This window comes from Mus caroli, unplaced genomic scaffold (genome assembly GCF_978045245.1).
Source record: "Mus caroli unplaced genomic scaffold, Mus_caroli_1 scaffold_15, whole genome shotgun sequence".
Lineage (NCBI taxonomy): Eukaryota > Metazoa > Chordata > Mammalia > Rodentia > Muridae > Mus > Mus caroli.
In genome coordinates, this window is record NW_028227270.1 from 45,172,124 (window position 1) to 45,189,457 (window position 17,334).

Sequence of the window (17,334 nt, forward strand, 5' to 3'; positions counted from 1 at the left end):
TGGCAGAGCCACTAGATGACTGATTATGTCTGAAAATATCAACCACTATAGTTTCATTTCTGCTCCTGTGTAAAAAATCCCTAACAAAAAGGATTAATTTGGCTTACAATTCATTGTAGAGATATCAAGCAGCAGGAGTTTGAAGCAGCTTGTCTTATCACAACCATAGTTAGGAACAGTGAGGAATGAATGCATAAATATTTCTCATGCTTACTCATGTTCAGCTGTCTCTACTGTTCTACACTTTATGACCCCTGACTAAGGAAAGTTACCACACATAGTGGGCATGATCTTCCCATATTGATTATTTAAAACATCTCCCTACAAATACATCCACATGCCAACTAAATCACAGATAATTTCCCACTGAGTTGCTCTTCCCAGGTGAGTCCTGGTTGTGTCAAGTTGACAATTAAAGTTAATCACTATGGGAACTAGTAGAAGAAGGCATTCTTACTTTGTGGTACACTGTTTGTGCTGGAATGAGGACTAATTTCTACCTACAGGTTTTATAAGCCTGACAAGGGAACCCATTACCAGATTTAGAAACCTTCCTTGGTTTGTAGATTTCTAAAAATAGTAACAATTTCTCCCATAATAAAGCAATTTTAACACCCAAATATTTCACCTACACCCACTTTGCTAATTTTTTAATCATGTAAAACATCCCTACTTACTGTCATTAGTGTACACATGGCTTCATTATCTCTGGAGGGAAAGTCATAGTAGACTTAAGAGTTTTAAACAGAAAAGCATCCTCTTGTAATCAAATGTCATGCTAAGGCTCAAGAGCTGATCCCCCAAGTAATCACAAATGTTTCTAAGTCAGCAAGAAAGTGATATATTCAAAATTTTATTTTCAGTATGGTCACAGGATATGACTAGGTAGGCGACAGAAAACTATAATAAACAATGGAAGGATGAAAAATGTTCACCATTGCTCTCAAAAGAATCAAGGGATCTCAGATACCATCTTCAGGTGGCCAGGCAGTGAGTTAGTTGATAATACTGCATGGACACGTGTGAGAGAGAAAAGAAAGCTCTTGTCGAGCATTGGTGAGCCTATAAACTGGTACGATGAATTAGAAGGCAATTTGGAAGCATCAATTAAACATTTTCTTCTCCCCTCTTCCCTTCATCTCCTGACTCTCTGTCATGCACAGACCCTGCAGAACTACAATTCCAAACCTGATCTATTACACAAAGCTCCCCAAAGCCTTGTAAAGACACACCCAGGACTCATACTCATGAGGGATTCTGAAGCTGAAGAATGGTTACACAACAATTTAACCTCTGTTCAGAGGACACTGGAGGACTGGACCTCTTTCCCTTTCCCCTTGCATTACTCCATTTAAGTTTCCTCAAAAATATTATCAGCATGAATGAGCTTCCTTTTTGAGAGAAGGTCAAGATAGAGCCATGGCTCTTACTCCATCTCCAATGCGTGTGCTTAATCATTGAGGAAATGTGAAGCTCTTCTCGAGGCAGACACAGGCTAAGGCTGGAGCACTGGAACTCTGGGATCATATCCAGAGTAGATGATAAGTAGCTCATGAGGTTTTTGTATCCTAATACCGTTTACACAGTCTTGGATAGTGTAAGTCCTGCTGTCTCCCAGCATTTGCTTTCCCTGTATTAGAACTTGCTTTTGGAAAATATTCTGGAAACTTCTTGACATTAGTTGTAGTAGTGACTTTTTGGACATAAGATCAAAGCACAGAGTGAGAAAAGTGTGACTACATCAAATAAAAGGTTTCCACATAGCAAGACAACAATATGGAGGGACAGCATAAGGGAAGGGAAACAAAGAGATGGCTCAGTGGATGAGAACATCTGCTGTACAAGTAGGAAGACCTGCGTTAGATTCCAGCACCCACATTAAAAAGCTGGCATGTAGCCAGGCGTGGTGGCGCACGCCTTTAATTCCAGCACTGGGGAGGCAGAGGTAGGCGGATTTCTGAGTTCGAGGCCAGCCTGGTCTACAGAGTGAGTTCCAGGACATCCAGGGCTATACAGAAAAACCCTGTCTCACAAAAAAACAAAACAAAACAAAAAAGTCCAGACTAGCACCTGCAGGGGCCAAGACAGGAAGTTCACTGGAGCAAGCTGACACCAGTACAACCGCAGGTTCAGTGAAAAGACCGTTTCAGGTGAAAAGGGTGAAAAGGGATAGGATATTTGATGTCTTCCTCTAGCCTTAAACGTCTACACAGATACATGCATACACACCTCAACAAACACACAGATGGAGAATATGGTTGTCCTTCAGCATCATGATCCATACATGTTGAACTCATGTAAAATCATGTAGCATTTGTTGAAGACCTATGCAGATTCTTATATTTCATTTGTTCCTTTATTGCACATTGCCACTAAGGTTGTAGTCTACCATGTCCAGATGGCTCCTCTGAGCAAAATGGAGGACTCCCATTTCTTACCAGGGCTTCCTCTTCTCTGTCTGATCTGGGGAACCTAACCCCCAATCTTCCACCTGAGGAATTTCGCATGGTCCTTGGCAACTTCCTCCTTCCTGATAAGAATCTGTCCAGCAAGTACATGGGATTCCTAGAAGGTCTCTCCATGCAAATGAAGCATTCATAGTACTCCATTTAAACTCCAGCCAATGAAACTTCACCTTAAGAAAAACATCTTCGCATTCTTCAAGGTTCATAAATAGCCCTTGTCCACACCAAATAGAGGTATGGGCATAAGCTAAGACCATGTAAGAGAGCTGTTTCATTAAAATCATCAGAGAAAGCCCTCCCCACACCAGGTTTGGCACTCACTCCTAGCCAGACCAGGATCCTACAGACCCCACCTGTTCTGGTTCCAGCCTAGTGTGTAGCGATGCCTGAACATACTGAAAGGGAGGAAACAGAGGAACCACAGGAGAAATCCCAGGACATATATCACATTCCTATGTTGGAGTGACCCCAAGTTTTCAAGCAGGTCACACATACACTCCACAATTCAGCCACATCCCTAGCCATCCATGTTCTTTTTTTTTTTTTTTTTTTGAGACAGGGTTTCTCTGTATAGCCCTGGCTGTCTTGGAGCTCACTCTGTAGACCAGGCTGGCCTTGAACTCAGAAATCCGCCTGCCTCTGCCTTCCGAGTGCTGGGATTAAAGGCATGTGCTACCACGCACAGCTGCCATCCATGTTCTTTAAACCTCACTAGATTATTGCAATGTCAGGATGTCAGTGCTATATAGTTTCGCTAAACCTTTTTTCTTCTGGCAGGGTTAGTGGGAATGATAACCAAAAGAAGTACATGTTCTATACAGTTCCAGTTTTAAACTACTTTTTACCAATGGTTGAGTCTACAGATGAATTACCTGTAGACTCAGAAAGGCAGACTTCATGTATTGACCATACATTTAATAGGAGGCTAATATCTTGCTCTTAAGGAAGCTACAGACTATGGAAAGCCCAATAATTGCATTTGCAAACACATGGGCAAGGCTGTGATGGGAACTAAGCCAAGTGGAGTAGAGTGGGAAGAGTCTGTAGGACAAGAGACTAAATCCATGAACTTCAAGAAGCTCAATATAGTCAGAGCCTAACATGTGTCCTGGAAGATGAGGAGGGGAGGAGCATGCAGGAAGTGGGTAGAGAGAGAGCTGGGGAACACTGAGGGTGTGTGTGGTTCAACCACAAAGGACTTAGTGTTTTATGTTGAGAAACTGGGCTTTAACCCAAGGGCCCATAATAGGCACTAAGAGACTTGCATTTGAGATTCCTTTGCCTAGAATGGGCAGAAGAGACTGGGAGGAGGAAGCACAGTTGGGCTGAAGGAAAGAGAAATGATGCAGCTGGGCAGGGTCTGTGTACTCAGGGATACACGGTATATACATTATATATTCTGGGTACAGTCAAAACTGTGAGTCCAGTGGTTTATGAGGAAAATGGGGCCTGGATAAAAATTCAGACTGTGAATTTATCTTTGGAAGTCACCAACAAAGTTTGTTGGAGTTATGCGTGGGAAAGACTTGCCTGAGCAACAGTCCCATGGGTCTAGGGGCATGGATACTGCAAGAGGAAGAAGGTGAACACCAAGTGTGAAGGAATAGGGATGCCCAGGTAGGGATGGAATCAGCAGTGGTGTAGAAGCGGTGCAGTAGGTGAGGATGTGACTGCCTGTGAAGGTCTTGGGCTCTGCCTGCAGATGGTGGCAATGATTCATTAGCATTTCACTGTCCTTGTTGGAAGGTAGAACCCACCTACCAAAGATGTCTCACCCAGAGACAGAATGACAACTTAAATGCTTTCTTGATTCCTCTCCTATTTCATAAATAAATGCATGTCTTTACAAACATACAGAGGGTGATGAATTTTTCAGAGAGGCAGGGCTGCTGAAAGGAAACAGGAGAGATAGATCGCCTGCACCCTATGCTACAAGGCTTTTCTCCCTCTCTGTTAGATCCTGTTATAAAGTCATGACATTTTCTGATTCTTTGGTAGAATGTAGCTGTTTCATTTTCAGAAGGGATACATACACATGACAAATGAGAATCTGAAATGACTGGTAGATTGACCACTATGTCATGAGCCAAGTCTACTTCAACAATCTCAGAAAAGAAATGGGGGGAATCTACTAGTTGTCAGAGAATTCAAGGGATGTTGAGTGCTAAAAACCCCAAATTTAATCCTGTGCCACAGTCACCATTCCTGTGGTTTTGGGTTTGTTCTGTAATTTTGGTTTTCTCATCTTCAAATGGGACAATACTGCACCTGCCTTGAAGGTTACTGAAATATGAGAAAGAACATTTATTAAGGTATTGCCAGGTATCAAGAACTGCTCAAGAAGTCTAAATGGATCATACTAGATACTAATCACAACAGAGAGATGAAGCGACTTACTTACTAGGTCAGGTTACTAGACGGAGCCAGAACTTGAACCCATCAGTCCAGAGAACTTGGTTTAAACAGCAGTTTGTATTTTTTTCTTTAAACACAAGCAGATCACCTTACATTAGAGTCTGATTTAGTGACGACTACATATTTACTATTAATAAATAGAGCATCTGACTTTCCTAAGGTAAGATGGGGTTCAGGGTACTCTTTATACAGCCCAGTTTCAGGTCATTATCTAAAAACATTTGTGCTTAAAAGACTCATTTAGTATGAATGAAAAAAAAATACTTCTGCTTTTACTAATCCTATCAAAAGAGAAAAGTAGAGAGAAAACAAAATAGATATTTCTTCTGGATAACCTGCTGACAATGAAACCTTGTCCCAAGGCTCTGAAGTGTGCTTACCTCCATCTCACAGTTTTGCTTATTGTTAGGTCTAAAGTGTGCCCCCAAGATGGCAGCGCTGGTGACAATGTCCTCAATGCCAAATGGAATCAGCTCAGGCTGGACTCTGACCAGATAAACAGAAGGCTCACTAGCAGATAAAACCTACTTAGCATTCCTCAGAAACATGAAGCAGGTAGGTTTCTGTTTGTCAGGATAAGCCTTTACTTCCTTATGCACATGCCCCTACATTCGAGTACCCCCACTAGGGACACCTGGTTTCCAATGAACACAAACAGACCAAAGTCCCCATGCTAGTTCCTAGGGTGTTCTACCCTGCACCCCACTCCCTGATTCTCTAGTTCTCAGGCTGTTCTGGCTCACATGCTTCCCCCAACCACTACCTGTCCCCCAGGGACTAAGCTATCATCAACACATGGAGTACACATGGCTCCAGCTGCATATGTTGCAGAGGATGGCTTTGTCATGCATCAATGGGAAGAGAGGTCCTTGGTCCTATGAAGGCTCCATGCCCCAGTGTAGGGGAATTGAGGGTGAGAAGGTGGGAGTGGGTGGATGGGTGGAGGAACATCCTCACAGAAGCAGGGGAAGGGAGGATGGGAAAGGGGATAACATTTGAAATGTAAATAACGAAAATATACAATTTAAAAGAAAAAAAAAACTAGCAAAGCTCACTCCCATTTGTTGTTCTCTATTTTTAAGACAAAGACAGTTTGGATCCACAATAAACCTTTCTTTCTATGGAGTGGTCCCACTTAAATTCATTGCACCTTGCTTACACATATCAATAAAATTTCAGTCAGTGTCTACCCCCCCACCCCTTGTAACTCCTCCTCCTTTTTCCATGAAAAACCATCTGTTCCATCTGGGTTCTTCATTGTGCCCAGACAAATCTGTGTCACAAACAAGAGAAATTAGCACTTCTAGAAATGTCTGTACTCAGAAAAATATGTAACTCAGTCTGTAAGACAGCTCTTTCTTTTCCTCACTCCCACCTGGCTTTGTCCTCATTCCCAAACCTAGGAGCTCCATATTTACCACAACTATCTCTACCTTTATTTTCTAAAAACATTAAATAGTGCAGATCAATTAAATCTTTTAAACTAGTATATTGAAGTTTTCCAAAAACAGTTATCACTGCCTATTATACAGCATGTTTTTTTATAGAGAGATCAAACAATGACTAAAATTTTTTGTGATCAAAGGGAGGAAATGACATTAAAAATGTAAGGGCTTAGAGACTGAAGTTATTTAAGATATATAAAACAGTGTGAATGTTCTATTTAATGTGTGTGACATTGTAAAAAGCACAGCCTATTTTGGCATATTGTAAGAGCAAGCATATAATTACATTGAACCATTCATGGAGGGTGGCTCCTGTGAAGCATCCTCTGAGTGAGGACAACTTTCCTTCCTAGTCTTTGATCCAAGACCACTCCCCTACATATTTTTACCTTATAATAAAGGGCTTCTCTTCTAAGGTTTATAGGCACAGGGGTTGCAATAGTTTATTCTAGTATTTTGTTTCTTTCATTTTGACTTGGAAAACTTCAGAGGCCTCATTAGAGGAATAGAATGTCACCAGTAGAAATCTAGCTAAGACCCAGAATTTATAAACTGATAAGACAATTCAAAGGCCAAAAAAAGACTTATATAGTCATAAATCTAGTCAATAATAAAGCATGCTTTAAAAAAACAAGAATTTCATAGTGCATACAGTATGTTTTGATCATATTCTCCTCCCACTGTCTCCCCTAACTCCTGCTAGATACACTCTCACACTCCCCTCCCCAGACATCAGGACCAAGTTTCAGCCCACAGGAGTTTTGTTTGACCTAGAGGGACAAAGGGCAAGAAGAAAGAAACAAAGACAGAAAACAGAGGACTGGGGAGAAGGGAAATTAAATAAAGGAGATAGAGAAGAAATATTTTTCCTGGAGGGACAAAGAACTGATTCTGGATAGAGAGGAGGCCTGGAGGCAAAGGGGAAACCCTGTGTTAGCATGTGCTTAACTTTGATTTAACATGTTAATTAAGTGAGCCAAAGGGAGTCTTTTGGTTGTTGGACACCTGGACCTTGGTGGTCAGCCTGGGGTTGAGAAAATGGCCCATAAGGGAATAGACCTTGGTTGCTAGCTTTAGGAATATAATGGCTTTTAATGGGAGAAGGGGGTGTAAAAGGTAAAATCTGTTAGTGCCATGTTTGCCCTGCTTGGGCCTGCTACAGCCCTTCAACCATCAACTGTCAACAGCACCTCAGCTGGTTGGGTGGAGGCTTGAGAGCCCCTTCTTGCTCCTCACTGGCTTGCTGACTGGCTAGATTGTGTGCAAGCAGCCACAGCTGTGAGTTCATGAGTGCAGTGGTCCTGCCATGTCCAGAAGATGCTGGTATGCCCAGGTCTTCCCTAACTTCCGGCTCTTATTATCTTTTGGCTCTCTCCCCAAAGTGGCCTTGATCCTTGGGAAGAGAGTGTGATATGTTCCATCTATGCCTGAGCAACTCAGATACGTGTTCTCTGTATTTTGACTAGTTTTGTGAGTTTCTGCATTAATCTTGTCCACTGAAATTTCCCTGGTAAATTCTGAGATCAGCACTGATCCATAGATATAGCACAAGAATTTAGAGGTAGTTTGACACTTAGCAAAATCTTACTAGTAGGTTCATCCCTTTGGTTTCAATCCATTGGATAGTTTTTGGCTATAATAACAGCACTCCCTGCGGAGTGGTTCTTAAATACAATCAGAAAATTGTGGTAGTATTGCACCCATAGCTGTATCTTGCTATACCTGTCATTATTGCCTGTCACAGGCATCACAACAGGGTAAGACTGTCGATTTTTCCCTCAGCAGCTTACCTAGCACTTTCCAGTACTATGCAAAGTAGCCAGGAAACCTGTTCAGTTCCACCTTGAATTCTCTAAGTCCCTTGATCAAGTATGTGGTGTCTTCAGCAATAGTATGGTTCTGTTGGGCAAACACTGGCAACAGTCTGCATTGTTTGGGAGTATCCAGGACTCTGACCAACAACTCAAAGGGAGGATTTTCACACCTGGCAGCTGAGTTTATTATGTGGCAACTTATGGCTTCCGGGAGGAGCATTATACTTTATGTAGGGTAACTCTAATCAACTCCTTTATATGAAAAACATGTATGTGTGTATATTTAGAAATTTTATGAAAATTACTTCTGTGTGTAGAGTGATGTGTGTATGTGGCAGCACATGCTGTGGTGTGCCTGTGGAGGTAAAAATGTTAGGTAGGGAACCTTGCTATTAAGGTAGCAGTCCCCCATGACTGGATGGCTTTCTGAGCTCCGTGCAAAATAAGGACTTCCCTGACTCTGCCTTTGTCTGGAGTGTCCCTGAGCACAGGTCTTGTCTGCAAAGTCACCTTGTACAGAGCTCTCTAGAAAGCAGCATAACTAAGCACACAGGTCCCACTTTGGCTTCCTGCCTGCATGATAATTCGGTGCTGTATTATAACCAATCAGCCCTTCCACCCATACCCATAAAAAAAGCCCTCATATACCCTACCCCTGAAACAATAATGTAGACTGGTTTCATTGCAGCAGTCTCCAGGGGGTCATTCTGTCCATACTCACGGCTGCCTGAACCTTGCTCTCTCTCTGTGTAGTGGTGTAAAATCCAAAATAAGTTCAAGACCACCCAGCCCCTTCCGTTCTGAAGGGACTTTCCAAACTGTAAGGTTTTAGTTGTCAAAATGACTAAGTTTACAGCTGCCAAAACAAGAAGAGCTGTTCTCAGAAAAATAACCATAACAAAATAGCAGTTCCCATTAAAATTCCCCTACCCCACCCCAAACTGCCCTAACCTTGTCGATAGAATTCCCTGTGATGTTAATAGCCAGCCATGACATTAATAACTGTGACGTTAATAGCTGACCCATATGTACAAAACATACTGCTGCTTTGCTGACCAATCATAATAACTCACCATAAAAAGAGTATAAAGGAGCTGTGTTTTTTGAATTTGGGGTTGACTCTCCCTTCGAGGCTGAGCAACCCCACGTGCATCAGAACAATAAACCTCTTGCCATTGCAGCGATCTTCAAGTTGTGTTTTGGGGGGGTCACACACCCAATACTAAGGCCTTAGGGTCTTACAGTGGCTATTCCTGGTTGTCAACTTGACTCTATCTGGAATGAGCTACAATCCAGAATTGGAGGCTCACCAGTGACCCTAATCTGGAGGCTGGGAGATACAAGTTTCTGACCTGGATTTTGGCATGGAGAGCTTGAGGCATAGTGGCTATGAATTCCTGAAGATAAAGACAGGGAGGACCTCTGAGTTCAATCTGAGATTAAAGGCATGGGGTGACACACACCTTTAATCTGGGCTACACCTTCTGCTGGAGACCTACATAAGGACATTGGAAGAAGGAAGATTTACACTCTTTCTCTCCTTCGCCTGCTTGCCTTGTGAGACTGAGCAACTGCTAGATCCTTGGACTTCCATTCATAGCTGCTGCATTGTAGAAAGTTGGACTGCAGACTGTAAGTCATCAACAAATTCCTTTACTATATAGAGACTACCCATAAGTTCTGTGACTCTAGAGAATCCTGACTAATATATTCCTCATGGCTTGTTCAGCCTCTTTTCTTTTAGAAGCCAGAACCTCCAGCCCAGGGATGGCACCACTCACAATGGGCTGGGACCTCCTCCATCAATCATTAAGAAAATGCACTATACCCAGATCTTATAAAGGCATTTTCTCAACTTAGGCTCCCTCCTCTTTGATGACTCTAGCTTGTGTCAAGTTGACATAAAACTAGCCAGCACATCAGTCAAGGTAAGTTGTCCACCATCAGAGGCAGTAATAATACCTGGAAACTGGGCCATTTCCAGCTCCCTGGCTCTGTGTAAACTGCTTCATACAAGGCATCCTGAGGATTGCTCCCTGTGACATGAGGAGTGTTATCCCTACCTTTATGATGAGGAAAGTTGGGCTTAACTTTGGTGGCTTTCCAAAGGTGATCCAGCTACCAGGTACTGGCGCTTCAAGCAGAGCTGTCTATTGGAACAAAGATCTGGAGAATGACCTAAAAGGAGTCAGACTCAGGCTACAGAGATTTTGGGCCGGGCCAGGTCCATGTCCAAGGCAGTCAAAGAGCTGGGAAGATACAGTGTGATCACCCAGGCTCTGATACTGATATGACAGCTGTTACCTCCATCAGGGAGAGGCAGGAGCTAGCATGACCATACATTGAAGGAATGAGGTAAAAAAAAGCAGTGGGCAGGGAGCAGAGAATGTTACATTTGCTCTGGAAACATCCTAGTCCTGGGATATGGAATCGGGAGAGATGTCAGAATGCCCTAGCAAGAGGGCTGGAGCCTGGAGACACAAGAACACAGAAATCAGGAATTGGACTTTGTACCAGAGCTGAAGGCTGCATACAGCCAGATGCCCTAGTGTGTGATATGGGCCAGATGGTAAACTTACAAACATTTGGAGGAATATAAACCATGACTAAGACATTCGGCTCCCTTTATCTTCTCAGGCTGGTGGCCAACAGCCCCCAGGGAGAAAGGCGGGAGCCACATGAGAGGACAACTTTGAGGAGTTGGTTCTTTCCATTCAACACAAGTTTCACAAATGTAACCCAGGTTGCCACGTTATGTAAATTTAATGCATTTAAACAAGATAATTAGACAGAGATACTTATTGGTGAGGCTAGTTCACATAATATAATAACTTCCTGACTCATTCATTTGCCTGCAAATTTCATTTTTCTTTACAGTCAAATGTGTATACGTGCCACACTGCTCTGTCCTTTTACTTAAATATTATCACACAAAAAACTATAGTACATGACCGCTCAACACCAGGAGAGGTCTTTGATGGCTATTTTCTACACTAAAAAGGGGTCATATATTGTAAACAATGGTATAAGTATTTAATCAATGGTAGCTAAATGGTGGGTTAAGAAAAGCAACAACAGAAAATACATTGTAGTTCTAAAATCAAATATAGGAATAACAATGAAATGCTGAATATTAGTCCTTGGAGAAATTAGCTTTAATTTCATTTTTCCACAGCTTTATAATGTTGATATGTTTCAAAGTGTGTTGCTTTAAGAATGTTGTTTAACACCAATATTAAAGAAGAAGAAGGTAAATGATCCCAAGTTTGGTACAAAATCCTTTGCATGTGCACATTCTAAATGCAAACAAAAAAAGACTGGATTTCCAGAAAACTCAGGGCCCTGGAAGTCAGAATTAGCAAAAGAATCCAAAGGCCATTGCTTGAATCTGGGCTGGAGCAAGGGCTAAACACACTTCAGTATACAAATCTTCATTAAGTAAATACATTCTCTAAACCAAAAATGGGTCACATAATCTAAATGGGGAAGGAAATAGCCTTGTGAATTACATGATACCCCCAGAAAGCAGATGGATGGAAGGGACTGTGTCTAATACAGGCAGATGGCAGCAGCCCAACCAGGAGGAGAAGACAGAAGGACGTGGGCACTGAGCTGCACAGTGCATTCTCCAGTATACACATAGCTGCCTGGGGGTCAGGCTGTACACACTAGATCAGCTTACTAGGGGGGTCAGGGAGAAAAACAACCAGAAGAACCTTTGTGTTCAAGTCTGTGCAAGTGTTAGACCTCCTCAGGCTCCATCAGAATGCTGAGTTCTGAGCCCTCCCACCCTAAGGCTTCTGATTGAATAACTGTCAGTGATTATAATGTTCCAACACAAATGGAAAAAAAAAACAGGTTACAGTTCTGTCTAAGAGAATAACCTCTGACATACAATTTAATTAAAGGATATTACCAATTCATAGGATTTCACAAAATAATACAAGGAGCCTGCTGGCTGAGAAGAAAAAAAAAACACATACAAAATTAATTAGACTGCCACATACCTCTGTACAATAAATGTTTACATCTGAAAAAAAAATTATTGAGACAAGATCTCACTACCAATTCTGGCTGGTCTGGAACTTTCTACATAGACCAAGCTAATCTCAAATTCAGAGATTTGCATGCCTCTGCTCCTACGTGCTGGTATTAAAGGCATGCACCACCATGCCCACTGGGATATTTAAAATCACAATCCAAAGTGAGTGACATATAGGTTATTTAAATATATAAATTATATTTTGAAAAAAATAGGTAACTCTGCTTTTAAGTTTTAAAACCTAAAATTTAAAAACTATGTTTCATATTAATAATATAAAAAAATAGGACACTGATTTTGTTTTATTTCAGGTCATGTCTTTTCATCATAAGCAAAAAAACTGCATGAATAATATTATCAGCATTATTTTCCCCAAATTTTCCATTAATGTGGTTTTAAATACAACCATATAACTGAGCATTCTGGACTTTATAGATATATCCATTAGCAGTCACAATCTTACAAACATTCATATTATGCTTCTTCAATAGGATCTGAGACGCAACTAGTGAGACAGAGTACAAGAAATGTAGATTTCACCAAGACTTGGTCTGAAGAATTCTGGGATTAAAAAAAAAGAAGAAGAAATTTTACTTTTTCATATTATTTGTAAAATGGTTACAAAGTTTTATTAAGAGGCAACCTCCAACAAGTACCCCATTATATCATACAAATGTAAAAAAAAAAAAAATTAACAGTTTGTGCCAGGTGATGGTGAAACACTTGGGAGGCAGAGGCAAGTGGATCTCTAAATTCAAGGCCAGCCTGGTCTATAGAGGGAAATTCAGAGCAGCCAGGGCTACACAAAGAAACTGTCTTGGAAACAAAGAAACAAACAAACAAATAATAGTTTTTAAGTAACTGTTAAATAACTAAGAATCAGGGTATTAACTTTCCTTATGGACCAAGTAAGAGGTTTCAGGTTAAAAGCAGACTAAGGGCTTACTAGAAAGTTACACCCCTAACTTAAGAACTTTGGTGTCTATAAAGAAAAAATTAAAAAGGAGGGAAAGCAATGGATCAAATGATCAAAACTGTAGCTTTAAATTTCTTTGTTTTTATTTTTTATTCTTTTCAAGATGGGATTTCATTGTGTACAGATGGCTGGCCTGGAACTCCATGCAGATCATGACGGCCTGGAACTCACAGAGATCCACCCACCTCTGCCTCCCAAGTGCCAGGGTTAAACTGGTGCACCACCACACCTAGCTGATACAATTATAATTTTAAAATACGGTGTTCTGGTGAGAACTCTTGATTCACTGCCTCATCTATAAGTATTTTCATCGGTTCCTTACTTAAGTCTCACAATCCACGATCACTGGGCTGACAGCTTCCGATTCAGTTCCAAAATTCTTTTATCACCGTGAGTCTCCGCATTCCTCACCAACACCTGTGTGAAATCATACAGAAGTTGGAGAAGCTACCATGATGCAACCGTTCACTTTTACTGTAATGAACTACTCAGCTAAAGTCGGCAATGGAAGCACTGTGTATTAGTAAAACTGCCAATAACTTGACTGCTCTAAGGATCAGTTGTACACAACATCAAGGACATTGTTTATAGCTTTGTCACCCAGAACCCTGACCCGACGCGCTGGTTTTTGCAGAGCTGTTCGAAGCCATGGAATAAGATCTGGGCTCTAGGTTTCAGGTTTTGTCAGGAAGCTTGTCTTAAGTTCTGCTAATGCCACCTGATCATTCAGTTGTTTTCTGTTTGTCTGCAAGAAGTGCTCTACTAGCAAACTAATAAGATAGCGTACAGCAATTTCAAGATTCTGCCTGATGATATAGGACTGCAACTGATTACACCAGACAACTAACTGCATTCATTATGGTATAGCCAGTGCATAGGGTAAGCTATCTGGGGCAGTGCTGGAGAGCTTGCCCTGGTGGTGTGGATGCTGAGAGCTGGTGGGCTGACCAACTCAGCTATCATACAGGCCCAGATCAAGGGCTTTGAGTTGGCCCAGCCAACATCTATCTCATCTACGAAGTGCTGAAGTATGTGAAGGGGCCAGCATGGATGATAGTATAGGGGAAGCCAGAGGCCTTGAACCAGACCACAGACTCTTTGCAATGACCATTTGCAAGTGAAGAAGTGTGGATGAAAGGGTATACACTGTGGGACACAGTGACACACTGCAGTTTCTACAACAAGGTTTGTTTGTTTGTTTTGGGGGTTTTCTGTTTTTAGGGGGCAAAGTTGCAGGGATGGAGGGCAGGTTCAAAGGGACAGGGAGACGAGTGGGATTGGGTTAGATGATGTGAAATTCATAAAGAATCAATGCAAAGTTGAATAAAATAAGAAAAAGAAAGTGCATAAAACTACACTGACAACTAAGATATGTAGGTGAGGATAACGTTTCATTGGCCGTATTTTAGCACAGAAAATAAAAAAAAAAATCTAAACTTGCACCTATGGTTACTACACAATTATTTATTTTCTTTAAATGACTAAGAGAAAGTTTATTCTGGAGCCAAATATGAGTGACCATGCCCAGGAACACAGATTTAGGTTACCTTAAATTTCATGCTCCAACATGGCTAACAATTTCATGATATTTTTTATAGTAACAGAACAAAGAAAGTCAAATATCAAACTACATTGATGGAAGCATATTTACTCTTACATGTGTGGGGTGAAATGATGGTGGACACATTCACAAGAAACTCTTGGTAGTCTGTTTTTCCTTGTACTATGGGTAGCAGGGATCTAAGTCAGCTTTCACAGCAATATCTAGATAGAGCATCTCGCTAGTGCCTCATGCAGTTCTTCAGAATACAGATCACAACTGACCTTGACAGAAGAGTTTGAAAGCATCAGTGCTAGACATTAGTTTAGACTTTGAACTCCAATATGCTCAAAGAAAATGTCATATGACTTCCTGTTGAATCTACACTGAACTAGTTTTTATTATTATTATTATTATTATTATTAGGTATTTTCTTCATTTACATTTCGCTATCCCCAAAGTCCCCTATACCCTCCCCCGTCCTGCTCCCCAACCCACCCACTCCCGCTTCCTGGCCCTGGCATTTCCCTGTACTGGGGCATATGATCTTCGCAAGACCAAGGGCCTCTCCTCCCATTGATGGTCAACTAGGCCATCCTCTGCTACATAAGCAACTAGAGACACAGTTCTAGGGGGTACTGGTTAGTTCATATTGTTGTTCCTCCTATAGGGTTGCAGACCCCTTTAGCTCCTTGGATACTTTCTCTAGCTCCTTCATTAGGGGCCCTGTGTTCCATCCAATAGATGACTGTGAGCATCCACTTCTGTATATGCCAGGCACTGGTATAGTCTCATACAAGACAGCTATATCAGGGTCCTATCAGCTAAATCTTGCTAGCATATGCAATAGTGTCTGGGTTTGGTGGTTGTATATGGGATGGATCCCCAGGTGGGGCAGTCTCTGGATGGTCCTTCCTTCCGTCTCAGCTCTGAACTTTGTCTCTGTAACTCCTTCCATGGGTATTTTGTACACTGAACTAGTTTTAAGCATAGCTTAATATCTTAGTTTTTCATGCCAAAGAATCTTAGCTTTCAAGATGGGAATTTTAAAACAGATGTAAAACACTAACTACAATTTAACCTTTAAACCATACATACAACTCTCTCTGTATTTTCAACAGCTGCAACATTAACTGTGGTATTTTCCCAAAGAACTTGATATTCATCTTTTAAAATTTCAATAATAATACAGTAAGTCTGAAAAGATAACTAATATTTGAAGTGAAGTTAACAGCTTACATCAATGAGTTCAGGGTCATCTTTCGCATAGAGGTGTCTTAAGAGGTACCACCGAGCGGCTGATACAATTGAGCTGGGGTATCCAGTCTGGTACACGACTCTCTCCAAAAGCCGCCGTGTCTCTCTAGAAGAATGACATGTACACTTACTTCAAGCATGGAAGTTATTATGGCAGATTTCACGTGCTAGTCTCATACATACATTACCTTTCTCATTTGTTTAAATATCTTTTTTGGGGGGGAGAAGGAAATTGCTTTTTTATTTTGTCTTTTAATTTTTCAGCTTAGCATATGTTTTCATTCTAGGTATTCATTGTACATGGCACTATGTCACACATGACCATTTTTTCTTTTTTTCAATTTTTTATTACATATTTTCTTCATTTACACTTCAAATGCTATCCCGAAAGTCCCCTATACCCCCCCCGCCCCCCTACCCACCCACTCCTACTTCTTGGCCCTGTTTAAATATCTTAACTGATTACTCTATGATGTTTACTTTGATAAGAACAGTAACAGCTATTATTTTATTATATATATTATATATTATTATTATTATTAAATGTTTAGTATGACTATGCACAAAGCACTATGGCATTTAGTCTCACTTAATATCACAACCTTATTGTTGTTTTTATTCCTACTGTAGACATGCAAATTAAAGCTCATTCAAAATACAAGGAGAAGACTCCAAATTATATGAGCATCTCTAGGTGTTCAACCTGTAATCTTTTTGACAAAAAAACAACAAAAAAAATTTGCAGAGAAATCAGTCAGGCATGAATAGTCTGAGCATGTCTGAAGCTCAGATCTAAGGAGGAGAAGGTGGAAGCCTCACAAGTCCAAGGCCTCTTGGGTTATACAGTAAGACCCTATCTCAAAAGTCCTCAATGAGGAAAAAGTTCTTAAACAAGTAACCAACCAACCAACCAGCCAATAACAGCCATGATCTATAATGGACAAGAACATTGATTACCGGCACAAGAAGCCACATGAGTAAAATCAAACACTTAGTGTTTTCAAGTATATGTTCAATATGTAAGCTCAACATACATAAATATCATTTATAGTTAGTTATGTTCTGACTTTTTTCTTTTATCTTACTAACATTTATGACTCAAAACTCCTTAGTGGTAAAAATAACATAAAATAACTAACTTCAGAACTGCTAACTAAAGCAATCATATAAATAACAATTGTTTTGAGCAGGAACTAAAGAAGTTGTCTTGAAAAAGTCCATTACTGTGTTACATCATAAGCACAGTTTCTTCCTAGAGGGCATGTTTAGGGCCTAATTTTTGGAAATGCTATCAATGGTAAAAAGAATGGCAGGGTCGCTGAGAGCTAGTGTTCTCATGTCCCTGATGTGCATCAGCAGGAACGGCTCACGGTTTACAGA

At 40.9% G+C, this 17,334-nt stretch overlaps 1 protein-coding gene across 5 annotated transcripts in view; it reads right to left on the reverse strand.

The window, feature by feature from the left end:
* Positions 1 to 11,278: 11,278 nt before the first annotated feature.
* Positions 11,279 to 17,334, reverse strand: part of Skic3 (SKI3 subunit of superkiller complex) — an 87,110-nt gene continuing 81,054 nt past the window's right edge. For all 5 annotated transcript variants that reach the window (XM_029468331.2, XM_021180671.3, XM_029468334.2 and 2 more), the window contains 3 exons: positions 15,937 to 16,060; positions 13,480 to 13,574; positions 11,279 to 12,742 (listed from right to left, as the gene is read on the reverse strand). In XM_029468331.2, coding sequence (XP_029324191.1) covers positions 13,500 to 13,574; positions 15,937 to 16,060 — 199 coding nt within the window. In that variant the 3' untranslated portion in view covers positions 11,279 to 12,742; positions 13,480 to 13,499. The remainder of the gene's footprint in view (positions 12,743 to 13,479; positions 13,575 to 15,936; positions 16,061 to 17,334) is intronic.